Source organism: Mauremys reevesii, linkage group 2 (genome assembly GCF_016161935.1).
Source record: "Mauremys reevesii isolate NIE-2019 linkage group 2, ASM1616193v1, whole genome shotgun sequence".
NCBI classification, from domain to species: Eukaryota; Metazoa; Chordata; order Testudines; family Geoemydidae; genus Mauremys; species Mauremys reevesii.
The window spans coordinates 31,210,414-31,237,316 of NC_052624.1; the positions used below are offsets into that span (position 1 = coordinate 31,210,414).

Genomic DNA, 26,903 nt, shown 5'->3' on the forward strand with positions numbered 1-26,903 from the left:
CACTTTACTCCATTCTAGGGGAAAGGCAGGATCCTCTTTCTCTTGTTTTTCCAAATGGCAGGCATAGAAATTAAAACGTGGAAATCGACACTGCAGGACTGATTTCCTACCTTACTCGGAAATCTAGATCTTTTTGATTCTGGTGTGCACTCATATTTTTTTCTTCAAAAATTCCCCTTATCTGAACCTTATGATCTTCTGCTTTTCTTTCCATGAGACCAGTGGAGTGAATGATCATATGAGCATGGGGCAGTCATTCAGTGTTATGATGTCTGTCACTTCTGGACAGGTTTGCAGAGTGTTTTGAAAAGAACAAACAAGTGCAGAATTTTGTGCAGTCAACTGTGAAGAGGGACTGAATATACAGAAAAATCTGATTGAACTCATTATATTAGGGATTTTTTGTAATGGTTTTGTGCAGTGCAACCAGAATTAATTTCAGGTAAGAGTTCATTGGCTAATGAAATCTGCATGAAAGAGAGCCCCCTAGTCTTACTTAACATGGATTTTAAGGAGGCTGGTGTGTGGATGCAGTTTGAGTAGGAAGGTTCTTAGTGTTTGTGTGTTGGGGAGTAATTTGGTTGAAATACAAAAATTTAAAATTAATGCTAAGAATTTTTGTTAGTGGAAAAGTGCTCTATATAAATTGAAAAACAAATGAAGAAAAAATATAAACGTGGAATAAAGAGGAGGATGGTAAGGACAGACGTACTTTTTTCAGATTGCGGAACTGTAGCATTTTATTGGCTCCTCTGGATCCCCTTATGCTCTTACAGGTTTGAATACTGAGCATTCTGTAGCATATATATACTTGCCTCTTAAAGTCAAACCCCATATTTTTTATACTGTATAGATTATCCTGTGGCAGGCACTAGTGGTGATGCACCATTTAATTTGTACCATGGTGTTACACAACCTGCATTTTGCTTCTCTCATTGTTTGCTGATCAATATCCTTGATTATTGAATGCTTTATGGGACATCTCATGTTCTTTGGGAGTCATAGTGGAGAAGGAGAAATGACACTTTTTTATAAAGCTGTTGTTCGCTTCTGATATAAAAACAAGGTATATTATTAACATTTCAGTGTATTGCTAATTATGTGCAGATTTACTAATTATATGTGGAAAAAAGATTTCAGTTTAAAATCTAACAGTATAACAAATACACATTCCTCATCCTGTTCTTTAAGTGCCTATTTAGCCAAAACTATTTGTTTAGATGCTAGTAATGCTTCTAACGTTTATTTTTGTTTGCCTTTTACAGGTGAAGTTTAGAAAACCGGATAGTAATGGAGTATATGAGCACTGATAGTGACAAGGAGATTGACTTGTTGCTAACGCACTTAAATATGTCTGATGTGATAGACATTATGGAGAACTTTTACCCAAATGAAGAGCTGGCAGTTTATGAAGACAGTCTGATTACTATGCGCCAAGAAACAAATCAAAATGGGGGATGTAAAGAATCCTTATTATTCCATGGAAGAGAGGTTTCTTTGCTGTCATGTGTCAGGTACGGGACTGAGGAAGACTTGCTCGCTTTTGCAAATCAGGTGTCCAACACTGCAAAGCAAATTAATGGACAGAGACAACAAGAATCTGGAATCCTATTAAACATGGTATGTCATTTTGCATGAAAAAGAGAATAGAAATTTTTGAATGTAATTACTGCAAACTAAAAACAAACCTACAAATTCTTAAACACACATTGACATAGTGACATCCAACAATAACAGTAGGAGGTATGTTATAATTGTAGGAAAAGAGTGGTCAATAAGATTATTCCACTTGACTTTTGGGGGGGATGCTTTTTGATTAAATTCAATATTGGAACAGTGTTTCTCAATAGAATTACTTCTCCCTCTTAGTGCTTACTGGTACAAAATGTGATAATCTGATATACACACAGTCTATTTACAGACTGTAGAAAATTACAATAAGGAATGGTTAGCAATGCAGTGAATGTTTATGAATTACAATATGCTTTGTTACCGTAACTCTCAAATGCCCCTCATTTTGAGGTACATCATTCATTTTGGTCCCAAAGTTATTTGCATTCCATAGAAATCTGTTGTTGAAAACTACTTATATCCATAAATAAACCGTCATGGAACAGAGTGGTAGAAAGAGTTATGCACACAAAACAAATGAATCCCAGAGCATTTAAAGTTTCCAGGAATTATTTTTTTTTGTCTCCCTCATTTTGGATCTTTGCCACACTTTGCATCCCACATTTTGGCCCTTGGTAGGTAGAGAGGTATGTTTGTTATCCCGATATATGCCCCCAATTTGAAAACCCTGGATCTGAACTTTGGGAACATTTGAACTCTGGACTTGAGCCTATCTTTTATACACAGCCGTGAGTAATGATAACTAGTGAGTGATGGCTTTCAGAGCAGTCCTATTATTACATGTTCTAAGATACAAAATTAAAAGCTCACTGGGAGTTGGTGGAAATCTAAAACGGAGGGTTGGTGATTTCACTAATTCTTGACTTTAGGTGATGGGGTATGAAGAACTTGTGTCTGTTGACTCAAAGCTCTTCTCATCCTTAAATCTCCTAATACGGTGGTCTTCCAGCTGTCAGGAGACCTTCACGTTAAAGATTGAGCATATATAAATAACAGAGACTAGTTCTAAACCTGAATGAAAAACAAATGAATCTAAACCTTCAAGTGCACTGTTTATTGTATACTGTACCGTGACTATTTCTTTTCTTGAGTTCAAAATTTTCTCTCCCTCTCTGTCCTAATCTAAATATTAGCATGGCCCCCATCACCAGAACACTCCTTTTTGATGTGTTCTCTCCATTGTGTTGGCAAGGCATTAGTGCAATCATACACATTTGAGACAATTGGGATTAAGTTTTGCAAACTGTGCAGTATTTTTGTGAACATATGTTCACTTTTTAAACTAGATGTCACTGAAACGTGGCTTTGCTTATGTAGCCTATACATAGAAACTACTGAAAATATTGTGTTGCATGTTTGAGACGCACCTGGGTAGACTTTCAGTTAGGTACATGATTATTTTGTGTGCATATCATTTATACAGATAACAGATGTGTGGGTGCACGCAACCAGTTAGGCAACTGAGGAGTGGAGCCCAGGGTATTGCCAACAGGTCACCTCTATGTGGATCCACCAGTCTCTGCCCCCTGAAAAGTGGAGGAGAAGTGGGGAAGGTGCCAGAATGATTGTCATCTTTGGTCTGCTGCAGTGGAAGCAAAGTGGTTCCCCTGCCATGTAGTTGGTGGTGGGACAGATGTCCCTCCATCCCATTCCTTTGCACTCACTTACATAGCTTGGCCTCAAGGACTTCATTCTGGGATGCAGGAATTCTCTTAGTGAAAAAGCTACAGGGCTTATGTTTTTTAGTTACTACCATACCCAGTGTTTTAGTAACCAAGTTACCTGTGTATTTTTCAAGCCACTTTAAATTAAATTAAATATAAATAAATTATCCTACGGTGATCATAATTTAGGGAACATGTTTTGCCACATGTTCAGTTTCTCATTCCACTGAGGTGAGAGATCAATTGCCCTCACAAAATTTGCTGGGTTAGCACCCAAGAAATTATGATGATTGACAGATTCAGGCCTCTATTCTTAGTTTATTTTTAATAAAGTTTTCATCTTGTTTTTTTTAAATTACATTGAACCCCGAAGATTACTTCAAAGCATCTCCATTTTCTAAACAACCCAATAGCTAGATTTAACAAAAGTGAAATTACCAGTTGCTCCATTGGTTTTGGTTTCCCCATGGAGCCATTCATATGTTTTTAGGGCTTCAAGATAAAAAAGTCCTGTGTCTTCCAGAATACAGAATTGCTTTTGCACCGTTTGACAGAGTCATCAAAGTTTGCTCTGGCAGAATTCTGGAAGTGGAGAGAACCTTCTGATGATATCTTGTTGTCTCGGAAAATGTGAGAAATTTTATAAGGGGAAAACTCACGGTTGATCTGTGGCAGAAGGAGAGGCCATAATAGTTTCTTACAAATGTATCTGCTAATTTCTAAAAGATGAAAAAATTCCTGAGAAATATGAAATTCTTCAGCCTCTGTGCTAGTAATATATGGAATGAACAGAGAGGTGGACATTAAATGTATGCTTCTTTGCATCAGTATTTGCTCCACTATCCGCAGTGTGTGTGTGTGTAGTGTAATTTGAAATATAACAACTGGTCTTTGTGTCTGCTCATAATCATCAAAATATAAACAAAAAGTGTTCATTATTTTAACATCTTGAAGCAAGTTTAATATTAAATATGTACAATCTCATTCTTTCAGGTAGGTGCAATACATAAATACCAATTTTGTCAGTTGAGAAAATCCTTTTGTTATTGAAAAACATCTTCTATTATTTCAAGCATAGATAGATCAGATTTGTTTTTACCTGAATGACACTTTAAAAAAACATTAATCTCCACAACATGCTATTTTATGTAGTGTGCAACTGAGATGCTTTGCAATACAGTATGTGAGACACCTTGCATCACAGGTGTGAAACTAAAGTACAGTAACTCCTCGCTTAATGTTGTAGTTATATTCCTGAAAAATGCGACTTTAAGTGAAACGATGTTAAGCGAATCCAATTTCCCCATAATAATTAATGTAAATGGGGAGGAGGGGGAGGTGTTAGGTTCCAGGGAAATTTTTTTCACCAGATAAGACTAATATATATATATATACACACACACACTATAAGTTTTAAACAAACAATTTAATACTGTACACAGCAGTGATGATTGTGAATCTTGGTTGCAGTGGTGAAGTCAGAGGGTGAGATATTTCCCAGGGAATGCCTTACTGCTAAATGAACTAGCAGTTGACTGAGCCCTCAAGGGTTAACTCGTTGTTAATGTAGCCTCACACTCTACAAGGCAGCACGAATGGAGGGAGGGGAGACAGCATGGCAGACAGAGACTCTGTGTGTGTGTGTGTGTGTGTGTGTGTGTGCAGCACATAGCAGTGGGGGGAGGGACAGCTGAACTGCCAGCAATTGATACCCTGCTGGGCACAGGGAACTTAGGGGAGCTGATGGGGTGGGGGGCTGCCAGTTGACTCTGGTTCCAAGCCCCCACCAGCTAGCTCCAATAGACTGCTCTTTCTGCAAGCAGTGGACAAAGCAGGCAGCTGCCAAACAAGGTTATTAAGGGGACCCGGATGACTTTAAGTAAGGAGTTACTGTACTGCATTGGTCCATTTTTGTTTCTTTATGTGAATTCAGAACCTTGTTAAATCCCAGAAAACAGACTATCCATATCTGGAATATATCTTTATAGTAAAATAAGACTTACTTAATTGAAAACTTATTCACTGGAAGTATAATAGCATCAAAAACTGAAGTGCTTAGTATATCATCAATAAAATTTACAGATTTATAAAATCATGTAGAACTTTGTTTCATGGTATAATTCAAACAATGTAAGGACACATGGCAAAGTTTAAGCCATATTTCTGCCTTTTAGTAAGCTGCAGATAATCTCATTTCTTTATCATGTGTAAGTCTTATTCCCCTGCACTACATGTGATGTTAGGAAATGCAGAAAGTCTTACTCATCTTCAGTAACATACTCTGTGAGTAATAGCTATGTGGCATAACAGGTTATCAGATTCCAGTAAAGAACAAACAAGCCTTCAGGTAAACTTGCACAACCCTCATAGTTAGTCTCAGTAAATGTGGTGGTGCTGCCAGGCAATTAATTGCAACTTATAAAAGATTAATCATTGGATAAAAATGTAAATATATCTGCCAATAATGAGTAGGCCTCACGCTAGTCTCATTCTATGTTTCTAAATAAAGACTACTGAATATATCATAGGAATCACATGTGTGCAAAGGTGTTTGATCAAGAAATGCTGAATTAAGTAGACTTAAGTAATGATGTGATGACTGCACATGTAGAATTTTCTGAAGTTGAAGTATCTACCTTTCTAACATTTGTTTCTTTGCTTTTTTTTTCTTTTATAGATCACTCCGAAAAACGGACGCTATCAAATTGACTCCGATGTGCTTTTGTTTCCATGGAAGCTGACTTACAGGAATATTGGCTCTGATTTTATTCCTCGTGGAGCTTTTGGGAAAGTTTACTTGGCACAAGACAGAGAGACAAAAAAGCGAATGGCATGCAAGCTGGTATGTTAGTATGGTGCTTTTCTCCCCAAGTAAATATCATGCAATGTGATATATTTAACACATTAAAAGAGGATACTTCTGCATTTAATTTCAGTGCCAGTTGGGGAAACGCTGTTGGTTTTATTGGATTAGATGGTGGGGGGGGGGAGAAGAAATGTTCTACAATTAACATTTGCACTAATAAAAATATTTTTCAAGAGTGCTTAGCGTTTGAATTACTAAGCATGGCTTTTTTCCTGCGGTACTGTCAGCAAAAAGTTGAAATGTTGCATTCTGCATTTTTTAAGAAAGCGCATCTCTTTAGAGGAAACCCCTCATTTTGGGGATGTAAGAGGTAATGGCTTCAGCATTCTGAAAACATACAATGATTTGTGTTACTGCAGTGCTGTGCAGACCTGTTGCCTAACTAGTATTCTTGAAGTCTTTACATTAAATCTTAAGCCATCAGTATGACACAACACTGGAGATGAAAACCTAGCCCCATTGAATTCAATGGCAAAACTCTCATTGGCTGACTCAAATGGAGCCAGGATTTCATCTTGACTCTCTTTTGAATGGGAAATGCTTGCATTAGGGTCCCAATTCAGCAGCACACTTACATGCTATTGATTTCACTGGGACTTAAGCTCATGTATAAATGCTTTCCTATATCAGCTTAAGTGAGACTAAATATGTGCTATTTCCATATTTGCTTTGAGTGTATTGTAAGGATAAGTAGAAAAAAAAAATCCATGATTTTCCACAGCCTGGGGTTTTGTGTCAGGCCCATCTCTTGTATGAAAACAACTCTGCATTTATCTTCAAAGTATGACATTGTCTTTAGTAATAAACCCGTCAGGCCAAACTAAGGCTCAGCAGTGATGAGCTGCCAAAATCTTTGGAACTGGTTCCCTACCGGGTCTTAGGCGGCACGGCTCCGGCGGCTGAGGGACCCGCCACCGAAGACCCAGTAGGGAACTGCCCAGTGAGTACACCCCCCCACCCATGTCCTTCCCCCAACTGCCCCGCTCAGAAACAGCAACCCATAACCCCCCCCCTGCTCCTTGTCCCCTGACCACTCCTTCCCGAGACCCCCAACCCTAACTGCCCCCCAGGACCCCACCCCCTGCCCAACTTGCCCAGTTCCCTGTCCCCTGACTGCCCCGACTCCATCCACCACCACCCCGACAGACCCTCGGAACTCCCACGCGGCGCCTACCCAACCCCCCCCTTCCCCATCCCCTGACCGTCCCCCCAGAACCTCTGCCCGATCCAACCCTCCCCCGGCCCCAGCCTCTTACCCCTGCCGTGACCGGGCCCAGGGTCGGGGCTGGGCCAGAGCCGGGCAGCACTGCACGGCCGGAGTCGGGGCCGGAGCTAGGTGAGCTAGGGCAGGGAGCTGCCAGAGATTTTGTTAAATTTAAAAAGCCCTTTTAGAACCAGGACAACCGGTTCTAAAAGGGCTTCTAAATTTAACAACCGGTTCCCGCGAACCGGTGGGAACTGGCTCCAGCTCACAACTGAGGCTCAGGTGGAGCCATGCTCCATGCCTTCCCATCCCCCCCTTACGGGCCATGTAACAGTGCCAAGAGTGGGTGCCCTCCTTGCCTTTGCTCAGGGAACGTGGACCTGGCTTTCCCCTGTGCAGAAGACCTGGAAGGAGGGACTCACATGCGCTTTCCCGCCCCATAGACCCAAACCAGGGCTTCTTTAATTTGGCACTTGTTTGTTTAGCTGCAAGTGTAAGTAGGGGCAGACACTCCTGTTCAGACAGATGTTAGCAGCAGCAGGTGATTATCAGCATATAGATGAGACTTCAGATGGCTAATGGGAAAATGGAGCTTTTCTTTTTTTTTTCTCCTGAGCCAGGAAGTCTGGTCAGAATTTTGCCTACTCCTTTAGGTTTTGATGGGAATGGATGTTGCTAAATCGCTTTTGTCTGGGACATTACAATCCCTTTGGGCATAAGTCCAAAAGCTGTGTCTGTTTTACACAGGATGTGTCTGAAACAGAAAGGAGGAACAATTCAAGAGCAAAAATAAGCCTATTTTAATGAGTAAATAGTTGTGTTTGCCTTTGTTTTTAGTTAACATATAGAAAACCTAGCCGTAGAATGGCTAACTTCAGAATAAGTTTTGTTCAAGCTGATCTGTCTTCATTTTGTCTCAATTTCCTAGGTCCCAGTAGAACAGTTCAAACCATCAGATGTTGAAATCCAGGTCCGCTTCCGCCATGAGAACATTGCAGAGTTATATGGTGCTATTCTGTGGGATGAGACTATCCATCTCTTTATGGAAGCAGGAGAGGGAGGATCTGTCATGGAAAAGTTGGAGAGCTGTGGGCCTATGAGAGAATTTGAGATCATTTGGGTGACAAAGCATATCCTCAAAGGACTTGATTTCCTTCATTCAAAAGGAGTCATCCATCATGATATAAAACGTATGTATCTTTCATTCTTTAAAAAGCTATTTCTTTTCCTTGTTACACATGGAATACTTACACTTTTTTTTTAATGCTTCTACTTTAGAGGACAGTTTTGAGGTGCTGAGGACCATCAAATCCTATTGGCCTTAGAGGGGAATTGGCTGACTGACACTCAGTATCTCACAATATCAGGCCCTCAGAATAGAAGCTATTTAAACTGATCTTTTTACTGCTTTTCTTTAATGATTCTTGTGCGCTGAAACATCACTGTTTGTTCCGGGGGGAAACGTTAGAGCCCTTTAAGTAATCCAACTCAAAATGAAAAAAAGAACCTGAAGAGTTCAAACAAACACTCTGATTGGGCCAAAACTTTGCCTCTCTCTGTCTATTTTGTCCTAGGGTTGAACAATTTGCCCTTCTGTTTTAGTTTTACATTGTTGGTGTTTGTGTTGTGGCTTTGCATTGCTGTTTCTGAGACTTTGTTCCCACTCTGTAATTGAACTAGGCATATCATTAATTTTTTATTGGGGATTATAGTTTACCTTCTATCAAGGCACCTGTAAATGCTAGAGCCCATAAATATTACTTCTGCCCAGCAACACCACAGAGGTCAAATCCTGCTTTCTCAGGGAAGCATGGGTCTTAATTAATATTTGGTCTCTAATATTTACTTTGCTGCTGATTCTGCTAAACGTGGGGATTTAAACGTAGGACTTGAATATTTGAACTTACTGTTAGAGTAACAATACACAAAATGGTGGCCCCAGTAGTTTGTCAAGAGCTGCTTAATCTGTGCTTATGATTTTTTTTTTTTCAATCTTACAAGTAAACTTTGAAACAGTGGCAACTATTAAATTAAATCATTTTTTTCCTAGTTGCATTTTGTGTCTTTTTCCAGTAAATATCTTGCAGAGCTGTTCAGTCATTGACCGTAACAATGGAATTAATTAAAAGTCTTTCTAAACACCACATATTTGACGTTTGAAAGAATTTAAACTTTTTTTTTTTCCCCAATTTTCCAGCAACTTTTCACTTCCCTGTTTGGGCTGGGTTAGGAGCATTGGTTAGGTAGATCAAAAGACGGGTTTGAGAGCACCAGTTTTGATTGGTGTCCCCACAGGCCTGGATGCTGTGTGGTGATGACGCATTGTATCATCTTGTGGTGACGGGATGTGTCATTGGCAAGAGAATGGGGATAAGAGAAGAATTCTGTCTGAAAGGAGCCAAGCAGCCTGAAGCTAGCTAGACAAAAGCACATGTGTGTGCAGTGTACTGAGTGAGGCAGAGGGATGTCCCCTCCTCCTGTTTCTATCTGAATGAAGAGCTTGACCATGGTGGAGAATCTGTATTGGTGCAAAACCAACTGGAAATGGAGGGGGAGTAGGAGACTGTCCTGGAGACTGTTCCTGGAGCTTTTAGATATTTCATCCATTCTACAAGTTGAAATTTCAGAAGTGAATTTATGTAAAATCTCTGGAGCTGGCAATGGAGTCTCCTGTCTCCTTTTGGAGGAGGAGCAGGTTGCAGTGGGTGTCTCCCTCTTGCCTTCCAGGTAGAAGAGAGGGAGCATTGGTGGAAGAGATGAATCTTACTTTAAGGGAGTAGAGGTCAAAAAGGACTCCCAACTGGGACAATATTTCTTTCCCCTCCAGATTCTGTCGGTGGGGAAATCTCAAACTCCCGGATCCGCTTCAGATTCCCCTACCAGCAAATCCTCCCTTCGCCATCCCTCAGTGGAGGAGAAATTCAGGGGAGCAAAGCTCCACCAGGCGAGGGCCAGGAGGAGAAACTCCCCATTGGCTTTCAGCTGCACCTCTCTGAGCTCCTTATTTTTAACCTTTGGCTAAGATGCTGTGATATCAAGAAACTGCTCTTTTGAGGCCCAATCCAAAGCCCATGAAAGTCAATAGACGTCCTTCCGTTCACTTGAGTGAGCTCAGGATCAGGCCCTTGGTATTTGCAGCCCTTCCAAAATGAGGAGTTACTGGAAGTCTTGTGCTAGAGCTTACCCAGATAAGATTTCAAGCACGTATCTCAAACTTTGTAATCTACTCTAGGGAACAATAAGTGCCGGTTCAGGCACCTATCTCAGTTACTACTTGTGTTTCTAGCAGGGTCACTCTCTTGTTCACTTTCATACTATATTAATCTGTGTCTTCACAACTGTGCTAACAGTTGTTAATAAATCTGTGAAACCAGAGAGCAGACTCATAACCAGAAAAACAGCTGAAAGCTCACTTGAAGAACCAGTAAGGTGCAAAATGACGAGTCTGCTTCATTTTTCAACTTGCACAAGGGCAGATTCTCAGGGACCACAAGGTTGGATGCGGTTTTGGTTTTTGAGTTTTGGGCAAGCAGAAAATCCCCTTTTTAAAATACAAATATCTTCCACTACTCATTTGAAAAGAAGAATGGCTGCAAGGATTTAGCTCAGACTTTCCACACACAAACAAACAACCTCAACCCATAGGTTGTTTTTAAACATGGAAAGTTTCATCCCCCAAAGAGTTGGGTGTTTTTATTTTATTATTTTATTTATATATTTATTTTAAGTTTATGAGCAATTGGAAACAACACTAATGATTTTTCTTGCAACTTAAACTATGATGTTCACTACCCTGAAAAATACAGCTACATAATAAATATGTGATTCTGAGGATTACTTGGATTACCTGCACTCTGATTTAAAAGACAATTCTGCATGGATGTAGGAAACCATGAAATAGACTCAGAGCAGGCCTGTGGCCAGGGGAATAGCCACTTCGTGCATGCTCTGTTCCCAATAATTTTTACAGTAACTTCTCACTTAAAGTCATCCCAGTTAACATTGTTTTGTTGTTATGTTGCTGATCAGTTAGGGCACACGCTCATTTAAAGTTGTGCAATGCTCCCTTCTAATGTCGTTTGGCAGCCGCCTCCTTTGATCACTGCTTGCAGGAAGAGCAGTCCATTGGAGCTAGCTGGTGGGGGCTTGGAACCAGGGTGCACCGGCAGCCCCCCTATGAGCTCCCCCTATCAGCGCCCTGCTCCCCTAAGTTTCCTGTGTGGCAGCTGCCCAGCAGGCTATCAATTGCCGGCAGTTCAGCTGTCCCTCCCCTCACTGCCATGTGCTGCTTCTGCCCTCTGCCTTGGAGCTGCTCCCCTGAGCCTCCTGCTTGCTGTGCACGGGGGAGGAGTGGAGAGGGGGAGGAGGGGAGCTAATGTCAGGGTGTCCCACTCCTCCCTGCTCCTGCACCCTGCTTACCCCATCTTCCATAGAGCAGGGGACACACATGACAGGGCTCAGGACAGAGGGAGCTTCCTGGCAGCAGCAGCGGTCTCAGCTTGCTGATCTACTTAAAAAGGCAATGTACTTAGAGTGGGGTCAGCGTACTTAATGGAGTAATGCACATCTCCCTCTCACACACATGGTGTGTGTCTGTCTGCCCCATGCTATCTTCCCTCCCTCCATTCGTGCTGCCTTGTAGAATGTGAGGCTACATTAACAACAATGAGTTAACCGTTGAACTAGCCAATTGCTAGTTCATCATTTAGCAGTAAGGCATTCCCCGGGAAATATCCCACCCTCTGACTTCACCACCTCAACCAAGCTTCACAATCATCATCGCTGTGTACAGTATTAAATTGTTTGTTTAACTCTGTGTATAGTGTGTGTGTATATATATATATGTCTTTTGTCTGGTGAAAAAAATTTCCCTTGAACCTACCCTCCCACATTTAAATTAATTCTTAAGGGGAAATTGGATTTGCTTAACATTGTTTTGCTTAAAGTCACATTTTTTCAGGAACGTAACTACAACATTAAGCTAGGAGTTACTGTACTAGGAAAACCATCAAGAAGTTATTGGTCTGAACAGTATTCAATTCGATTCCGCACTGCTAAGATGTACGGGCGAGGCAGTGAGGCACAGGGGTGGTGAGGGAAGCCAGTGGCACTGTGCCAACTGAATTATGACAGCTGCCAATGAGGCTGAGGGCTCAGAGCGCTGCAGAGAGAAAAACCCTAGGTGTGAAATCCCTCTCTGCTCTGAATCCTAGGACCCCTAAGGATTTGGCGGCTCTGCCATTTACCGGCTCCATGAAGCCCAAACACCTCGAGGTGACCCTTGTAGAATTGGTAGTGCCAGCCCTGTGGCTTTCACTGTTTGAAAATAGTCTGACCTATAAGATCCATGTAATACTTAGAGCTAAATAACTTACTGCCGGTGATGGGGTTGATCTGTGAAGTGACATAGAGGCTGAATATACGTCTAGAGCTTGGACTGTCTTCCCTTTTCCCATTCTAGTTCTGTACGAGACATTTATGTTGCACAATAAATGGCACCAGCTTGCTAGACCCTAAACCCCTGTCTTTTTTGTTTGTTTGCCTTTAGCCAGCAACATTGTTTTCATGTCAACTAAGGCCGTTTTGGTGGATTTTGGTCTAAGTGTTCAAATGACAGATGACACCTACTACCCCAAAGACCTCCGAGGAACAGAGGTAAGAATGTGTGCACAAGGAAAGCCCTGTGATTGCATCGTTGTTGCGTTGTAATGATTCTCAGACTTTCCAGAAGACTTGAGTGAAATTAATGTCTTATTTTTTAAAAATCATTTTTGTCTCACACTTAATTCGTTTTGTGACATAGACTTAATTACAATTGACTTTTTAGATTAGTGAGTGGGGAAGTGTAACTGTTCTATCTTGTAAATTTTATTTATTATCCTCAAACTAGTCAATTTATTAACTATGGTTAAATCCAGATCCAAGGACGAAATTCTGGTCCCACTAAAGCCAATAGTAAAACTCCCATTGACCTCAGTAGGGCCCGGGTTTCACTCCGAGGGATAGCTCCACAAATCCAACATTTGGATCCCAAACCCCCTGCTCAGCTGCAGCCAATCCTGTAGATGTCTAAATTCCCTAGGTGTCTAAGTTTCTGCTGGTGAGCACGCGCAAATCCACCTCCATCCTGACACCTGGTGCCTAGCTCTCGCTTAAGCCCCAGCAGGATCCTCAAACCTGATGTTCCCCCATATAGGTGTCTAAAATATATGCAACAAAGAATCCTGTGGCACCTTATAGACTAACAGACGTTTTGCAGCATGAGCTTTCGTGGGTGAATACCCACTTCTTCGGATGCAAGTGGTGGAAATGGATCCGAAGAAGTGGGTATTCACCCACGAAAGCTCATGCTGCAAAACGTCTGTTAGTCTATAAGGTGCCACAGGATTCTTTGTTGCTTTTACAGATCCAGACTAACACGGCTACCCCTCTGATTCTAAAATATATGTTAGGCCCCAATAACGCACAGCTGTAAGCTCTTGGATAAGCCAATGGGGCTCCTCACAGGTTTAAGTCTTTCCAGGATTGGGGTCTTGCTTAGCAAACGAGAAGCGGCAGTTGGCTTGGATGGACGAAGAAAGCATGGCCTTGCTTAGTACTGCCAAAGAGGCTGTGCTACAGGAAATGTTTTCACTGGAATGCTGCCTCCCTTGTCATTTTGATAGCCTTTCCGAGCAAAGAATAAGTATGTGTTTAAAGGAGACGTTTACATAACCCTCTCCAGAGGAGTGACGTGCTACTTGCAAGGGCAGCACAGACTAGTACGTTTCAAAGACGCAATTTATGTTTCTGGGAACATTTTGTTTCAGGAGGATGCTGGAATGTTTTTTCTGGCTTTCCAGTCAGAAGAGTTCAAAACTGAGATACTTTTACCTTACTAAAAATAACTAGCTCCTTGCCGTTAAGCTGACAAAATGCCTTTTCATTCTGTATGACAGTGTTGGGTATGGAGCTGTGTGGTGGGAAAGAGGTGAAATCCTGAGGTAGACTTTCCAAGGGAGGGAGAAGATGTGTGTAAATAGGGAATATTTAGGTTTGTGGCATGGAAAGGTGGAGATAGGCTTGCTTGGAATTAGACCAAGAGTGCATGAGCCAAGTTCTGCTTAGTGAGAAAAACACACTTGCTTATTTATGTAGGATTGATTAAACGACTCTGTATTGTGAAGCCAGTTAAGTGCTCACAGTCCTGTACCTTCACAAGGCATATGCAAATTCATCTAGTCCCTTAGTGCATAGACACATCTTCCACCTCCTGGGGGGGGGTGCGGGGGGGAGAAAGACACTCAGAGGGCAATGGGCCTCGGTGGTTGCTGTGCTGTTGATGCATTGCAGCCTCATAAGAGACATAGGTGGGATTGTGGAGAATGGGGGTGGGGAGACTCAAACTTTAGGTAAAGCTTTGTGGGAATACACACAGGCTACCCCATGAATTTTAGAGCCTAGAAGGAAAGACTCATGCTGTGCTTCCTGCTGGCCTTCATCTCCTTCCAACCCCACCCTCAGCAGTGCCTGCCTGGCTTGCAAGGTTGCTGTGCCATCAGTGGGTGGCCTAGCTGCCAGTGACCCACCTGTGTCACCTCTGAAAGCTCTAGAGGGATGGTTACTGCTAGTCTCTGTCTAGGCAGGTATTTATACTACAATCACAGCTCTGTTATTTGAGTGGTAATGCTGTGTGTGACTTGCCACATAGAGCATTCCAAGGTTAAGGTCTTGTTGCAGGGTGATTTCGGATAATACCAGTTGTTTTACCAGTTGTTCAGAGGGCATTGGATGAGGGGGAAATGTAAACTAAAGCAAATATACTGGCCTGCAAACCTAATGGGTGGACAATGCAATGGCCTGATGAAATTTAGCTCCCCAGGCCCATGAGCTCTGGGAGTGCTGTGCAGGCAGCATCCTCATCCCCCAGCAAGAGAGAGTGCCTCCGGCAGCCTGGCCAGCTGATTACTGAATGGAGCTGATGGCTCCAAGTGAAGTTCTCTCCAGGCTGAACTGGAAAGTGTGATGGCTGCGTATTGAGGACATGCAGGGTGTACAGTTGAACAAATGACGAGGGGGCATGTCACTGTCCAATTGTGGTGCCTAACCTAGGGGGAAGGCAAAAGCAGAGGCTCACCTTCCTTTCAATGCCCTTCCCAGATTTACATGAGCCCCGAAGTGATACTCTGCAGAGGCCACACGACGAAAGCGGACATCTACAGCATGGGGGCTACCATCATTCACATGCAGACTGGCAGCCCACCGTGGGTGAATCGATACCCTCGCACCTCATATCCATCGTACCTCTATATAGTAAGTATCCATAGAACAGCTTAGGTCAGCCAGCCAAAGAGAGAGAGACCCCGCTGGGTTCTTGCTGGTAAATCCCCAACCTTCCAGGGGAGTCTGAAAGTATTTGCTGCCAGAGAAATGATGCCATTAGCCCAGCTCTGAAAGAAATATTATAAAGCAGAAAAGCAGGTTGTGATAACTTAGGAGACTGAGAAAGTGCCAATATTAAGATTAAACGGCTACAGTTCTACGACACTTGGATGTTCTGTGAGGATGAGCTTAGAGTTATGCAAAGCTCAGTCATTTCAAGTGCACGTGGGTTCACATTTGTTGCCATTATGGGGTTTGAACAAACCTAAAAATCCCAGAGCGAAATTAACTAAAAACCTCTCAATTTCACCCAGTTTTGCACTGAAGCCTGGTGAATTTCTCATGCACAATGCCTTAAATGGGCTCCAGTTTGCTTAAAAGGTTTACAGGCCTTTGGCTGAACAAGTCTGAATCTTTGGTTTACATTTAAACCTGAAAGCAGGTTAGGGTTGCATGATTACCTGTTCCATTGTGACTGTTCAGAACAGTGCCAGAGTGGCAAGTTTTTATAACTTGTGAGTTATGAGAGGGGAATTCCCAATTGTCGAAACTGCCAATGGCAATGAGGAAGTTATCATCTTAATGCTGAGAAATCTTTCTTTCTTGTTTGCTAGATACACAAGCAAGCGCCCCCGTTAGAGGACATTGCAGAGGATTGCAGCACCAGCATGAGAGAGCTGCTGGAAGCCGCTCTGGAAAGGAACCCTAATCACAGACTCTGTGCTGCAGACTTACTAAAACATGAGGCCTTGCATCCTCCACCAGAGGACCAGCCACGATGCCAAAGTCTGGACTCGGCTCTGTTTGAAAGGAAAAGGCTGCTGACAAGGAAGGAGCTGGAGTTGCCAGAAAACATTGCAGGTACAATAGCAAGCATCCCACTCTTGTGCTTTTATACTCTATTCCCCATCTACATTGTATTCACTGAAACAGATAAAGCTAAAGGGATCCAGGGCCTCTTGACAAGAGAGCTCAGTAAAAGTCCATTTTATTATTAGGTATTAGTTTGGGAGTTTTTTAAATATCACTTTGTTTTATTTTAAAAACTCTTTATACCTTGACCATGAAGTTGAGGAGTGTCAGCACTGACATGCAAGGTCTCTGAAAGGGACTGTTTAAAAACAAAATGCAAATGATTACGCACATACCAAGCCACCATACTGTGTGCGATACATGCTTATGAAGGGTGAGGCATGAACCAGTTAAAATCTTACAGGGTTCAAGAATATAATATCAGGTCCGAAGGGAGATCTGGCACCGGCAAGCTGTTAACGCCTGTATTTCTCTTTCCATGTCAGGAGATGATGGAGCTCTGCTTCCTTCTGGCAGTTCCCAGCTGGTGTATGGGCCTTTAGAGACTAGATACAATTTTCATTCTGCTCTATCCGGGCTCTGGGAACCTAGGAGCTGTAACCGGTTCCAGTCCCCCCACCTCCACTGAATGAATCTGGCCCTTTTGGTCTGGAGATGCTGATGACTTGCAATATTTTGTTTAAAAATTTAAGCTTTTTTGAATAAGTCCAAAAAAAGTAAAAATAAAAATTAGGCCATTCAAAATGTTGGCAGTATTTTAAATGAGTTTTTATCTTAGATTCTAAGGTATTGACGCGTTTCACCTCTTTCCTTTTCAGATTCATCTTCATGTACGGGGAGTTCGGAGGAATCGGAGCTGTTAAAAAGGCAAAGGTCACTGTACATAGACCTTGGCGCTTTAGCTGGCTACTTTAACATTGTTAGGGGACCACCAACATTAGAGTACGACTGACTCTAGTGATTTCTTGTGTCTGCTGGTCAGAGTTGGAAATCTGTCTCTTCAAGCTAATTTTGTCTATAAAATAGTGCCTTTTTGAGCTGTAAAATGTGAACTGCTTTTAACTGCACAGATGATTAAGCTAACCAATTTGTGGACTCTAGTAAATGTATCCCAAGCAAGCAATAACATGTTCCCTGACAGCAAACCAACAATACGAAGGAGAAAAGAACACCTTATTGGGAATATTGTTATCTGGAGACTTTCCCTGCACTGTGTGGTTTTTTTGTACATGCACTTTACATGCTGTGGGCTATTTAAATTTTATACAAGTAGAAAAATCCTTTCATTTAAAAAAATTGAATATTTTGGGGCAGATCCTCCAGCGTGACTGAGCTGCACTCGCTGTAAGTCTGGCTGGGGAGAATTTGGGCTATCTTTGGCAATCCTATCCAATCTTCAACTGGCTCAGCCTTCGGCCAGTCTCTCAGGGCAGATTAGGGCAGCCTTCAGACTGATGTGAACCATGCCAGCCACCAGTGGGCCTTGGAGCTATGCATCACGGGGGTGTACTGGTCACTCTGTCTTTGTCCTTCCCACACCACGAAAAAGGTGGGGGGGTATGTAGGAGTTTCTTAGGTGGCTCCACAGCACATGGAGGTTCTCTGGGAAGGGAGAATCCTCCACAGGCTATAGGCCAGCGTTGTGCTATGAGAGCAGTGCAAACTCCCCTCACGAGCCAACATCCTGGCCCTGAACCTACGTGTGATTCTGAATGTTCTGTACATTAGAGCCAATGCAAGTATATCTAGGGCAGTGATGAGTTTGCTGCCAGCAATGTTGGGAGAATTCCTGATTGTTGTATTAATCACTAATAAGCTGAACAGAATGCTTTAAAACTGTACATGTTGAACTGACTTAATAACTATGTATGGGAAAGCATGTCAATAGTGACAAGCTGTGTTTATGTTCCTATGGAAACAATTTATCTTGTTCTCACTATGCCTAATGTATCTAAAACGTGTTGTTTTGGATGATAGTAAAACTGTGTAAACTACATAGTTCTGTACATCCCATGGGATGAGAATGTAAACTTTTATAAAACTCTTCAATGCTTAGGATCGTATCTCTGTTAAGCATTTGTTAAAGATGGCATACTATGTATGTTGTATAGCAACTCCCTTATGAAGCAAGGCCTCGTTTTTAGATGTAAATTATTTGATGGCGCCTATCCAGGAGATGATCTTAAACTGATTATTTTCACTTTGATACCAGTATGATTGGATGAATAAATCCGATGTGCTAGGAAGTGTTCATTCTGTCAGTTCTTTCGGGATATTTAGTTCTGGCTGAATTGCAGAGCCAACTGGGAGAGCTTACAGTGGGCTTGTGGAACTCTGTTTACACTTTCCCCTGCCAATGTAAATTACTCTTGTCCAGTGACAACGTGAGGGTTTGGGGGAAGATCAGTGTGACAGTTGTATGGGTGCTCCCAAACCTCTCTGAACTACCAGGGAAAAAGGAGTGATCTTCATGCCATCTCCTGCCATCTGCTTATCAATAGTTGCCAACATTTAGAAAAGTTTCTGAGGTACCAACTTTCAAATAAACTTTGGTGGAGGATGAGGCTAGGGGAGGTCTTGGAGTGCTAAGCCTCCAATCAGTGGAGGGTTTTGCGTGCACTCTGGTGAATGTTAGGCATCTGTATAGATCACTTCACAAACATTAACTGCTTGTCACCCCGCCCCTCCAAGGGCTGGTATGTGAGGAATTGTGTTCTGGTTTCTCACATGGTACATTGGAGGCAGTGGCGTTGACTTAACTAAAGCCACCAAGGGAGTTGATATTAGAGCTGGGATTGAACCCAGGAGTCTGTGGCTCTCAATCCTGTGTTTAGCCTACTCTCATTATCAAATTCTCTCTCTTTGGGACGGAGCCATTTTGGCTACTCAGCCTGGGAGCCAGCTCAGCTGCAGAGACAGCCTGTTGTCAGTTGGAAGGGAGTTAGAGCCAATAGTGGCGGTACTGGCAGAACTGCACCCTACAGCTGCAAATTGGTGTGGGATCCCCGCCCTCCCTTGTAAGAAGTAGCCCCAAAGGAAGAGTGACTCACTCAGGTGTTTGAGACTGAACTGGACAGCTGCTTCATTAGTTAGGCTCTCTGGGCTGCAGCCCATGGCAGAGGGAGGCTATGGCCTCCCCCAAATGTCTGCTGCCCCTCCTGGAGTGGGGAGAGGATACTCCTGCCCCACGAAGACAAGGATTGACTCAGGATAGTTGTGATTCATCATTTGGACTTTTGTTTGCCCCAGAAATGGAGGAATTCTGAACTGGCTGGAGAGTCAAATCTCCATACTAGCTCAGGGAAGGTTTTGCCCAAGAATGAGCGGAAATGGGGGCACAGAGGCACTTGGATGTCATAGAAAAAAGCTGCCCTTTCACTATCCCAGCAGACTGTCACTTTACAAAAGCATATCTCTGTCTCTGCAGCTAATGGACACATTCATAATAACAAGTGTATTCAAGATCCCCCAACTCCTTACCTAAATTTTGTCACTCTTCAATGTTAACAATACAAACCTCTGGCAAATTGATGATAGAACTTCCATAATGGAGAACAACACAAACTTGTATCTGGACAAAATCCAGTTTGTGCAGCACTAATGGGAGTAGAAAGCGGTAAAATCTTGGTGTTTTTTGCAACTGAGTGGACTTGCACAAGGTCTGCTAGGTAAGAAGGTGCCTGTTTTCACTTTCCAGAGTAGTTAAAAACCCCACCCTTCTTTGCTTGGAGCTACGATGAATGGGGTAGTAGCAGTGAGGGGGGAAAAGGCCGTGTAGTGGGCTCAGCAATTCTCAACTCATGGCTTCTGAGCTTTCATGAGGGGAAAAAAAAAATCACGTGATCATTCCCTTTTATTCTGTCCAGCACAGGACTAGAAGGGACCTCCTGGGTCATCCAGGGCCACCGAGAGCAGGTTTGGGCCCCGGTGAAAAAAAATTTTCGGGCCCCACAGCAAGGGCGGACTGGCTAAACAGGGCCGAGGAAGCCGGGCCCCCTCCCGGACGGCCGGGCCCTGGTAACTTGTACCGGCTTCCCCCCCCCCCTTTCGTGGGCCCTGGGGTCATCAAGTCTAGTCCCCTGCAGGGCAACCCTATCCTATAACCCTGTTCATAAATGTATCAAGTTTCATCTTAAAACTAGGTTGGTTGTTTGCTCCACAGCTCCTATTGGAAGGCTGTTCCAGAACCTAACTTCTCTGATGGTTAGAAACCTTTTTCTAATTTCCAGCCTCAGTTCGTCCATGGCCAGTTTTTATATCCATTTGGTTTTGTGCCAGCATTGTCCTTTTGTCTAAATAGCTTGTCTCCCTTCCTGGTGTTTACCGCCCTAATGAATTTATAGATAACAATCATATCCCCTCTCAGCGTTCATTTTGCTAATGTCTAAATGTTGATGTGAGAATAACACTGCAACATTGGACAGTTTGTGTGACATCACTAATAAACTCGTGTACACGGATGGCATTTGGGCATTCCATTCGTATTGGCTGTGGCTAACAAAATGAACAGGGATTAGGTTGTTGGTATAACTGACTCAGGGCTTGTCTGTGCGGTACAGCTATATGCACTAGAGGGGCGTGATTTCTAAAGCGCACCAACGTGCTGCGCACTAACTGGCCTATGTAGACCCTGCTGGTGTATGCAAAATTTCCCTACTCTGCATCATGCTGTCTGGAGTGGTTCATGACCATCAGTGACAACCTGTGACATTTTGAAGTGCAATCCAGACTAGCGAGGGGCTGTGTCACCCTTGCCCTGTGAGCTTGGGTGCCTCACAATGCTTTGCTGTTGTAGCTCCCTCCCGGGTCACTCACAAACAGCCTGCCAGCATGCAGGTCACACCCTGCATGTAGGACCACAGCTCTGGTTCAGCAACTCTGGCTACAGACACTTGTCAGCAAGACACCAACCAAATTCTGGCTCCCACCAGCCTGGGTTATTACTTGCAAGGTGACCCCAGCATACTCCCAATCTCAAATTCTGCCCCCCAGGAATGTGTATTCTGTAGGCACTGTCCAGCCCTCTCCTGGACTGTTCAGATAACAAAGGTATGTTGACCCTGTAAGGGAACAATATACAATAATTTACCATCTTCAGTGGAGTTACCCACAGAGTTCAGAATACTGGATTAATTTTGACTAAAGAACAAAAAGCCTATTGTAAAACTAGGCAAATATCTAGGTGAGTCGATGTGCCCCCTGGAAAACCTCTGAGTACACCCAGGGGTACATGTACCCCTGGTTGAGAACTACTGCATTAAAACACTGCTATTTCAAACACCTGTTTAGGCATCACTGCAATCCACAAAACTTCTGCTTAGCTGCCGTTCAACTTCGTAGCCACGCAAAGTCCCTAAGAGCCCAAGTTTTTGCAGTAAAAGTTCCTTAAACATCTACGTTTCAGCCTCTGATCATGCACACTGCAGCCTCCCCATAGGCATCTAGATGTCTGTCCCTCGCCTAAGTCCTAGGGCAAGGCCCAGTACTGGTTTATTACTGAAGGCTGCAATGTCGTTGCCTTGGTGACGCTGTTCAGGCTGCTCAGTGGTTTTGTACTAACAGGATATAATGTAGCCTACTAATTCATCAGACCTCAATGTTACTCATAAAGACCACGGGCCCAGTTTGGTGACAAAGGCACTCGGCCAGATTTCTTGCTCTCAAGGCACAGCCCTAGTGCCCTGGCTCCGTGGTTACAGGTACACTAACCCATGAGTGCCCAGTGGCAAGGAGTGGCTCAGTCAACAGCAGGAGTCTCTGCTGTCCCCTAGTCTAGGGGTTCCCAAACTGTGGTACATGTACCTCTGAGATATGCAAGACAGCTCTGGGGGGGTATGCAGGAGAAATTGTGTAATGGTGGATTTTATTTATTGCATTTTCATAATAAGCTACTGAGACAAAGCTTTAAAACTCTGTGGGAATTTATTATATAAAATACGGCAGTTAATTTACTTCAGGATGTACCAACGAGAACACAGATACATAGAGTTGCTGATGTACAGCACCCTCACCTCCAATCACCGTCCAGCATGGCTTCAGTTGCCCAGGAACTGTCAAGTCTAACTGAGTTTAGAACTTAGGGTTGTTTTTTTCCCAGTTGTATACGTTGCACTATAACTATATCTGTATTAACTGTGAAATAGGGATAGATAGCTAAAGACAGGTAGCATTAAGAAGAATGCACAAAGTATCAGTGATGAGAAGGGTACGAGTATGCAGGCAGCTAGTAGATCTGGAAGGGGGTATGCAATAAGAAAAATTTGGGAAGTTCTGCCCTAGGCCACACAAAGGATCAAGGCAAGGTACCCCAACATTTATAGACTGAGATAAAGAACTGGGATAAACAACTTACATACCACCTTAGGTGTTTCAGGACATCTGTTTGTTACCTCCCCTTGTTCCTGATATCTCGGCAACAACCTCCCTACTCATTGTTCTGTCAAACCATCTTATCCTGTACTAGACTGTGGTGTATCTGTACTAGAAGCCTTCTGAAATGTATTTCAAATTTACAAGTGTTATTATTTAGCCAAGGCCAGGCCTACTCTGGTTCACAGCCTTTGGTTCAGGCCTCAAAGCTTGCATCAGGCCCTGTGTTCCAGGCTCTCTTTCTCTCTACTACATTCCCCTGCTTTTTGGTCTTTTTTTTATGAGCAGGACATTTACCCACCAGAAAAGCATAATGCATGAACTGAAAATGACCCAGTGGGCTAAACACTGTTTCTTGTCCATTTTGCTTTATCCAGCCATACATTCATGCCCCAAGTCTGCACATTCCCTCATATGACATGTGGACAGATTTCTTCAGTCATTTAATCTTAGTCCCATAACGTGGGCCTGGGAATGTTAGGTCCAAGACTTTAGTTGAGAGGTGTAGTCTTAAATTCATTTTGAAAAACTGGGCTAGGCACTAGTACAATATGTTCCACAGTTCTAGGTACATGAGAAGTAAAACAGGAATTGGGAATAGTGACATAAAAAATAAGGACTTTATATATAAATTTATTGTAATTAGTTACTACACAGGACTGTCCTTCCATGTTACAGATTACCCTTACTGCTGGTTACCATCTTGAAAGCTTCTCTGTTCCATTGGATTGGCCTCAATTATTGTGGCCACACACTGGAGTTGCAATGTTAACAACATTCCTGGTATAACAAGCTGGGTGTGGTGCTCTTTAGGTTTGCATTGCTCTCTGATACACCAGTAGTTAAAGTAGATTCATTTGTTTGTTGTAGATGCTGTCTTCCAGATGACCTACTGAATGGACAGTAACCAATTTATCAAATATTGCTGTCAGGATTCGATATTGGTAACCTGGCACTGAACAAAATTGTTTTGACTAACATGTGCCTTAGTTAGAATGCAGTGTCACTGACCCCAAATTTTGAGTGAAACCAATAGGAAATCTGTTTATATTAATGGCAAGTTACATACAGCAGTGCTATGCTGAGTTGATCAAATTCAAACACGGGAGGGATGGGTGCAGGGTACATCACAGCTCTAAAGTTACACATAAGCCTTCTCCCTTTATATACGTTACATCTCTCATTGCATTTGGTATACATTGCATCACACATTTTTGCTTTGGTTTGGTTATTTTGCAGGAATGCATTGTCCACACAGTAACCATGATTCGACTTCCTCTTTACCTCATCTCTACATTCTTTGTCCCTTGTTATTGAATTTATAGCAAATAGTCCCCTGGGTGTTCTCCTTCTTATCTGAGTTGGCTCAGGCGTTCTGTCTTCTTAGCCTACTGACCTATTTACTTTTTTATTTAACACAAATGTTCTGTATTCAGCCTAATCATTTATTTCCTTCCTTAATCCTATCTTCCAAAAAATGAGGCCTCCCACCATGTGTTAATTACTCATGTCAGGCCAGGCCACAGCTACATTCCTCTGCTTTCTTTTTATATTAGTATTCATTTCATTTGCATTATATTCCTGTCTTTCTGTGCTTCCCCCCCCGACCCCCAAGTTTATTACCCAGCAGCACATTCCCAAGACCACAGTGGTTGTAATAATTTGAATCACCATTAATATTAGGCTTAAAGTACGAACCAGGATGTGCAAGCTCACCTCCTCTGGTGCAGCCCACCAGAGTGTCTCCATTCCCTAAACAATATTATCCCCAATTGCTTGTTGCTTGGCTATTAGTTGGGCAATGGGCACCATTTGCCCTATTTTCCTTTGTATCAAATTAGCGATGTTAATGGACAAGGGAGGTCTGGGTGCAAAAAAGGTTAGTCACCAGTGACTCCCATTCGGTATTGTCTTGTAAGGAGAAGGCCTTTTCCTGTAGCCATATTGTAAGGCCTAAGGCCTTTGTCTGCAGCCATATTTGGAGAGCAGCAGCCATTAGCCAAGAAGCAGAAAGTCACATCCTCACATTCCATCTAAATGACATTAAAACAATGTAATATTGGGCTGTTAAGAAGGTGATTCTGTCCTAATAGCACCCGCCATCACCAGACAAAGGAACAGATCTTAGGGTGATTAAAGAAAACTTAGTCTGACAGCATTTGTGTGGCAAGGAATCACTTATCAATAGCCGTGGTTGTGAAAGCCTCATTTCATTATTGTTTTGTCTTTATGGTCCCCACTTCTCTATTGGTTCTTTGATTGTTTCTCTCTGTTACATATTTAATTTTGCTAGGTGTAAATCAATTAAGGTGGTGGGGTATGATTGGTTAAAGAATTGTTCTACAATATGGTAGGATTGGTTAGAGAATTGTTTAGTAATATTTTAGTAAAATGATTGGTTAAAGTACAGATAAGCAGGACTCAAGTTTCACTATATAAATGGGGGTCCAAGGCGGAGACCAGCAGAAGGAACAGAAGAATAAGAAGAAGGAAAGGCCTGGAAGAAGAAAAAAAACTCACCTCTAAGGTACAGCCTAAGATCAGAGCTGCTAAGAATCCTCTGCACAACCATGACATGCAACAACCAGAATTCAGATGAGACTGACCTTGCCTGGCCCACAGGGAAACTCCACCTGCCTGATCAGGATTGGTGAGTATAGCATTGTATGCTTAGCATGTGTATTCTGCTTGGTAATTGTTAATAAATAGAGGATCAGGATATTACTGTGCAAGGCTCTTTCACTGGTAAAAGACCCCTCAAACCTGCAGAGTGTAAGGTTAAGCCCTGAGCCCACAGAAGGGTAAGGGTGGGGGCCTAAATTAACAGGGTTATGCCTGACCCGTAGGAACAGGGCAAGGATGGGTGCCCCTAGAGTGTGCAAGTAACAGATAATTTTGTGCAGGTAACAGTCTGTCATAGCCTCTGTCACATTATCCTTCATCTGCAGACTGGGAGGGCGGGTAGAAGAGCAGGGACAGGGGCTGCTCAGGGGAGAGGGAGGGAAGAGGCGAGGTGGGGTCTTCGGGGAAGGGGCTAAGCAGAGGTTGAGCACCCCAGGGGAAAATTGGAAGTCAGTGCCTGAGGTTGCCACCGTGTCCCTTCTGGCTCGCTTTAAAAGAGTTTATGGTAGAGGTGCTTACTTCAGGGCGGGTTGGGAGTTTTCTGTTATTTATTGCATGTGGTGTTATTATTTGCCACCAAAACAGAGGGGTTTTATTTACATACATATCCAATCACTTTGGGCCTTCTAAAGTACAATTGTTTTGCCTTAGAAAAACACCCAGTATTGTGTATATGCCACAACCTTCAACCTTTCTTTACCAATTTGTTTTTTTCCTTGCCTTTATATTGTTTGCTGCAATTAGTTTATCATCTTTTACTTGTATTTAGCTAAACAGTTTGGCAATCTCATGCACATTGTAAATGGTGTACTGTTTCTTCGCTAGTCAGCCCTTAATACTATGAATTACAGGTTCAGAGACAGTTTCCGCTGCCTGGTGGTCAAAATAGTTAATGTTTGTTTGTGTGTGTGTGTGTGTGTGTATATAAACACACACACGCCCATAAATACAAACATGTTTCTCATATCACCCCTGTTCCAAATGGATATTACGATTCAGATAATCTTGCAATATACCCAATATTTTCCATCTAGATTTTGGAGTGTCCTGTTTTGAAAGACACCAGACTCCACTATAGACTTTTCCCCAGCCCTTGAGTCTTATGCACAATCTCGCTAAGATCCTAGTATATCAATTAACAAAGAAATATACAGCAATAATACAGTTGCTTTTACACAGTAGCCAAATTAATCTATATTTCAGTGATAAAGATTTAAAGTCACAGGCAAATAAACTTACTTTGCTCAGTAATTAGGGCTGCCAAGCGATTAAAAAAATTAATCGCAATTAATCACGTGGTTAATCGCACTGTTAAACAACAATAGAATACTATTTATTTAAAATATTTTTGGATGTTTATTACATTTTCAAA

General features: G+C 42.6%; 1 protein-coding gene across 4 annotated transcripts in view; it reads left to right on the plus strand.

Annotated features, from left to right (window-relative positions):
- The window catches only part of MAP3K8 (mitogen-activated protein kinase kinase kinase 8), a 27,894-nt gene extending 9,108 nt beyond the window's left edge, over nucleotides 1-18,786 (plus strand). For all 4 annotated transcript variants that reach the window (XM_039522349.1, XM_039522346.1, XM_039522347.1 and 1 more), the window contains exons 2-8: nucleotides 1,266-1,620; nucleotides 5,974-6,138; nucleotides 8,295-8,556; nucleotides 12,915-13,021; nucleotides 15,506-15,658; nucleotides 16,342-16,588; nucleotides 17,359-18,786. In XM_039522349.1, the coding sequence (XP_039378283.1) occupies nucleotides 1,291-1,620; nucleotides 5,974-6,138; nucleotides 8,295-8,556; nucleotides 12,915-13,021; nucleotides 15,506-15,658; nucleotides 16,342-16,588; nucleotides 17,359-17,492 (1,398 nt within the window). In that variant the 5' untranslated portion in view covers nucleotides 1,266-1,290 and the 3' untranslated portion in view covers nucleotides 17,493-18,786. The remainder of the gene's footprint in view (nucleotides 1-1,265; nucleotides 1,621-5,973; nucleotides 6,139-8,294; nucleotides 8,557-12,914; nucleotides 13,022-15,505; nucleotides 15,659-16,341; nucleotides 16,589-17,358) is intronic.
- Nucleotides 18,787-26,903: the final 8,117 nt, after the last annotated feature.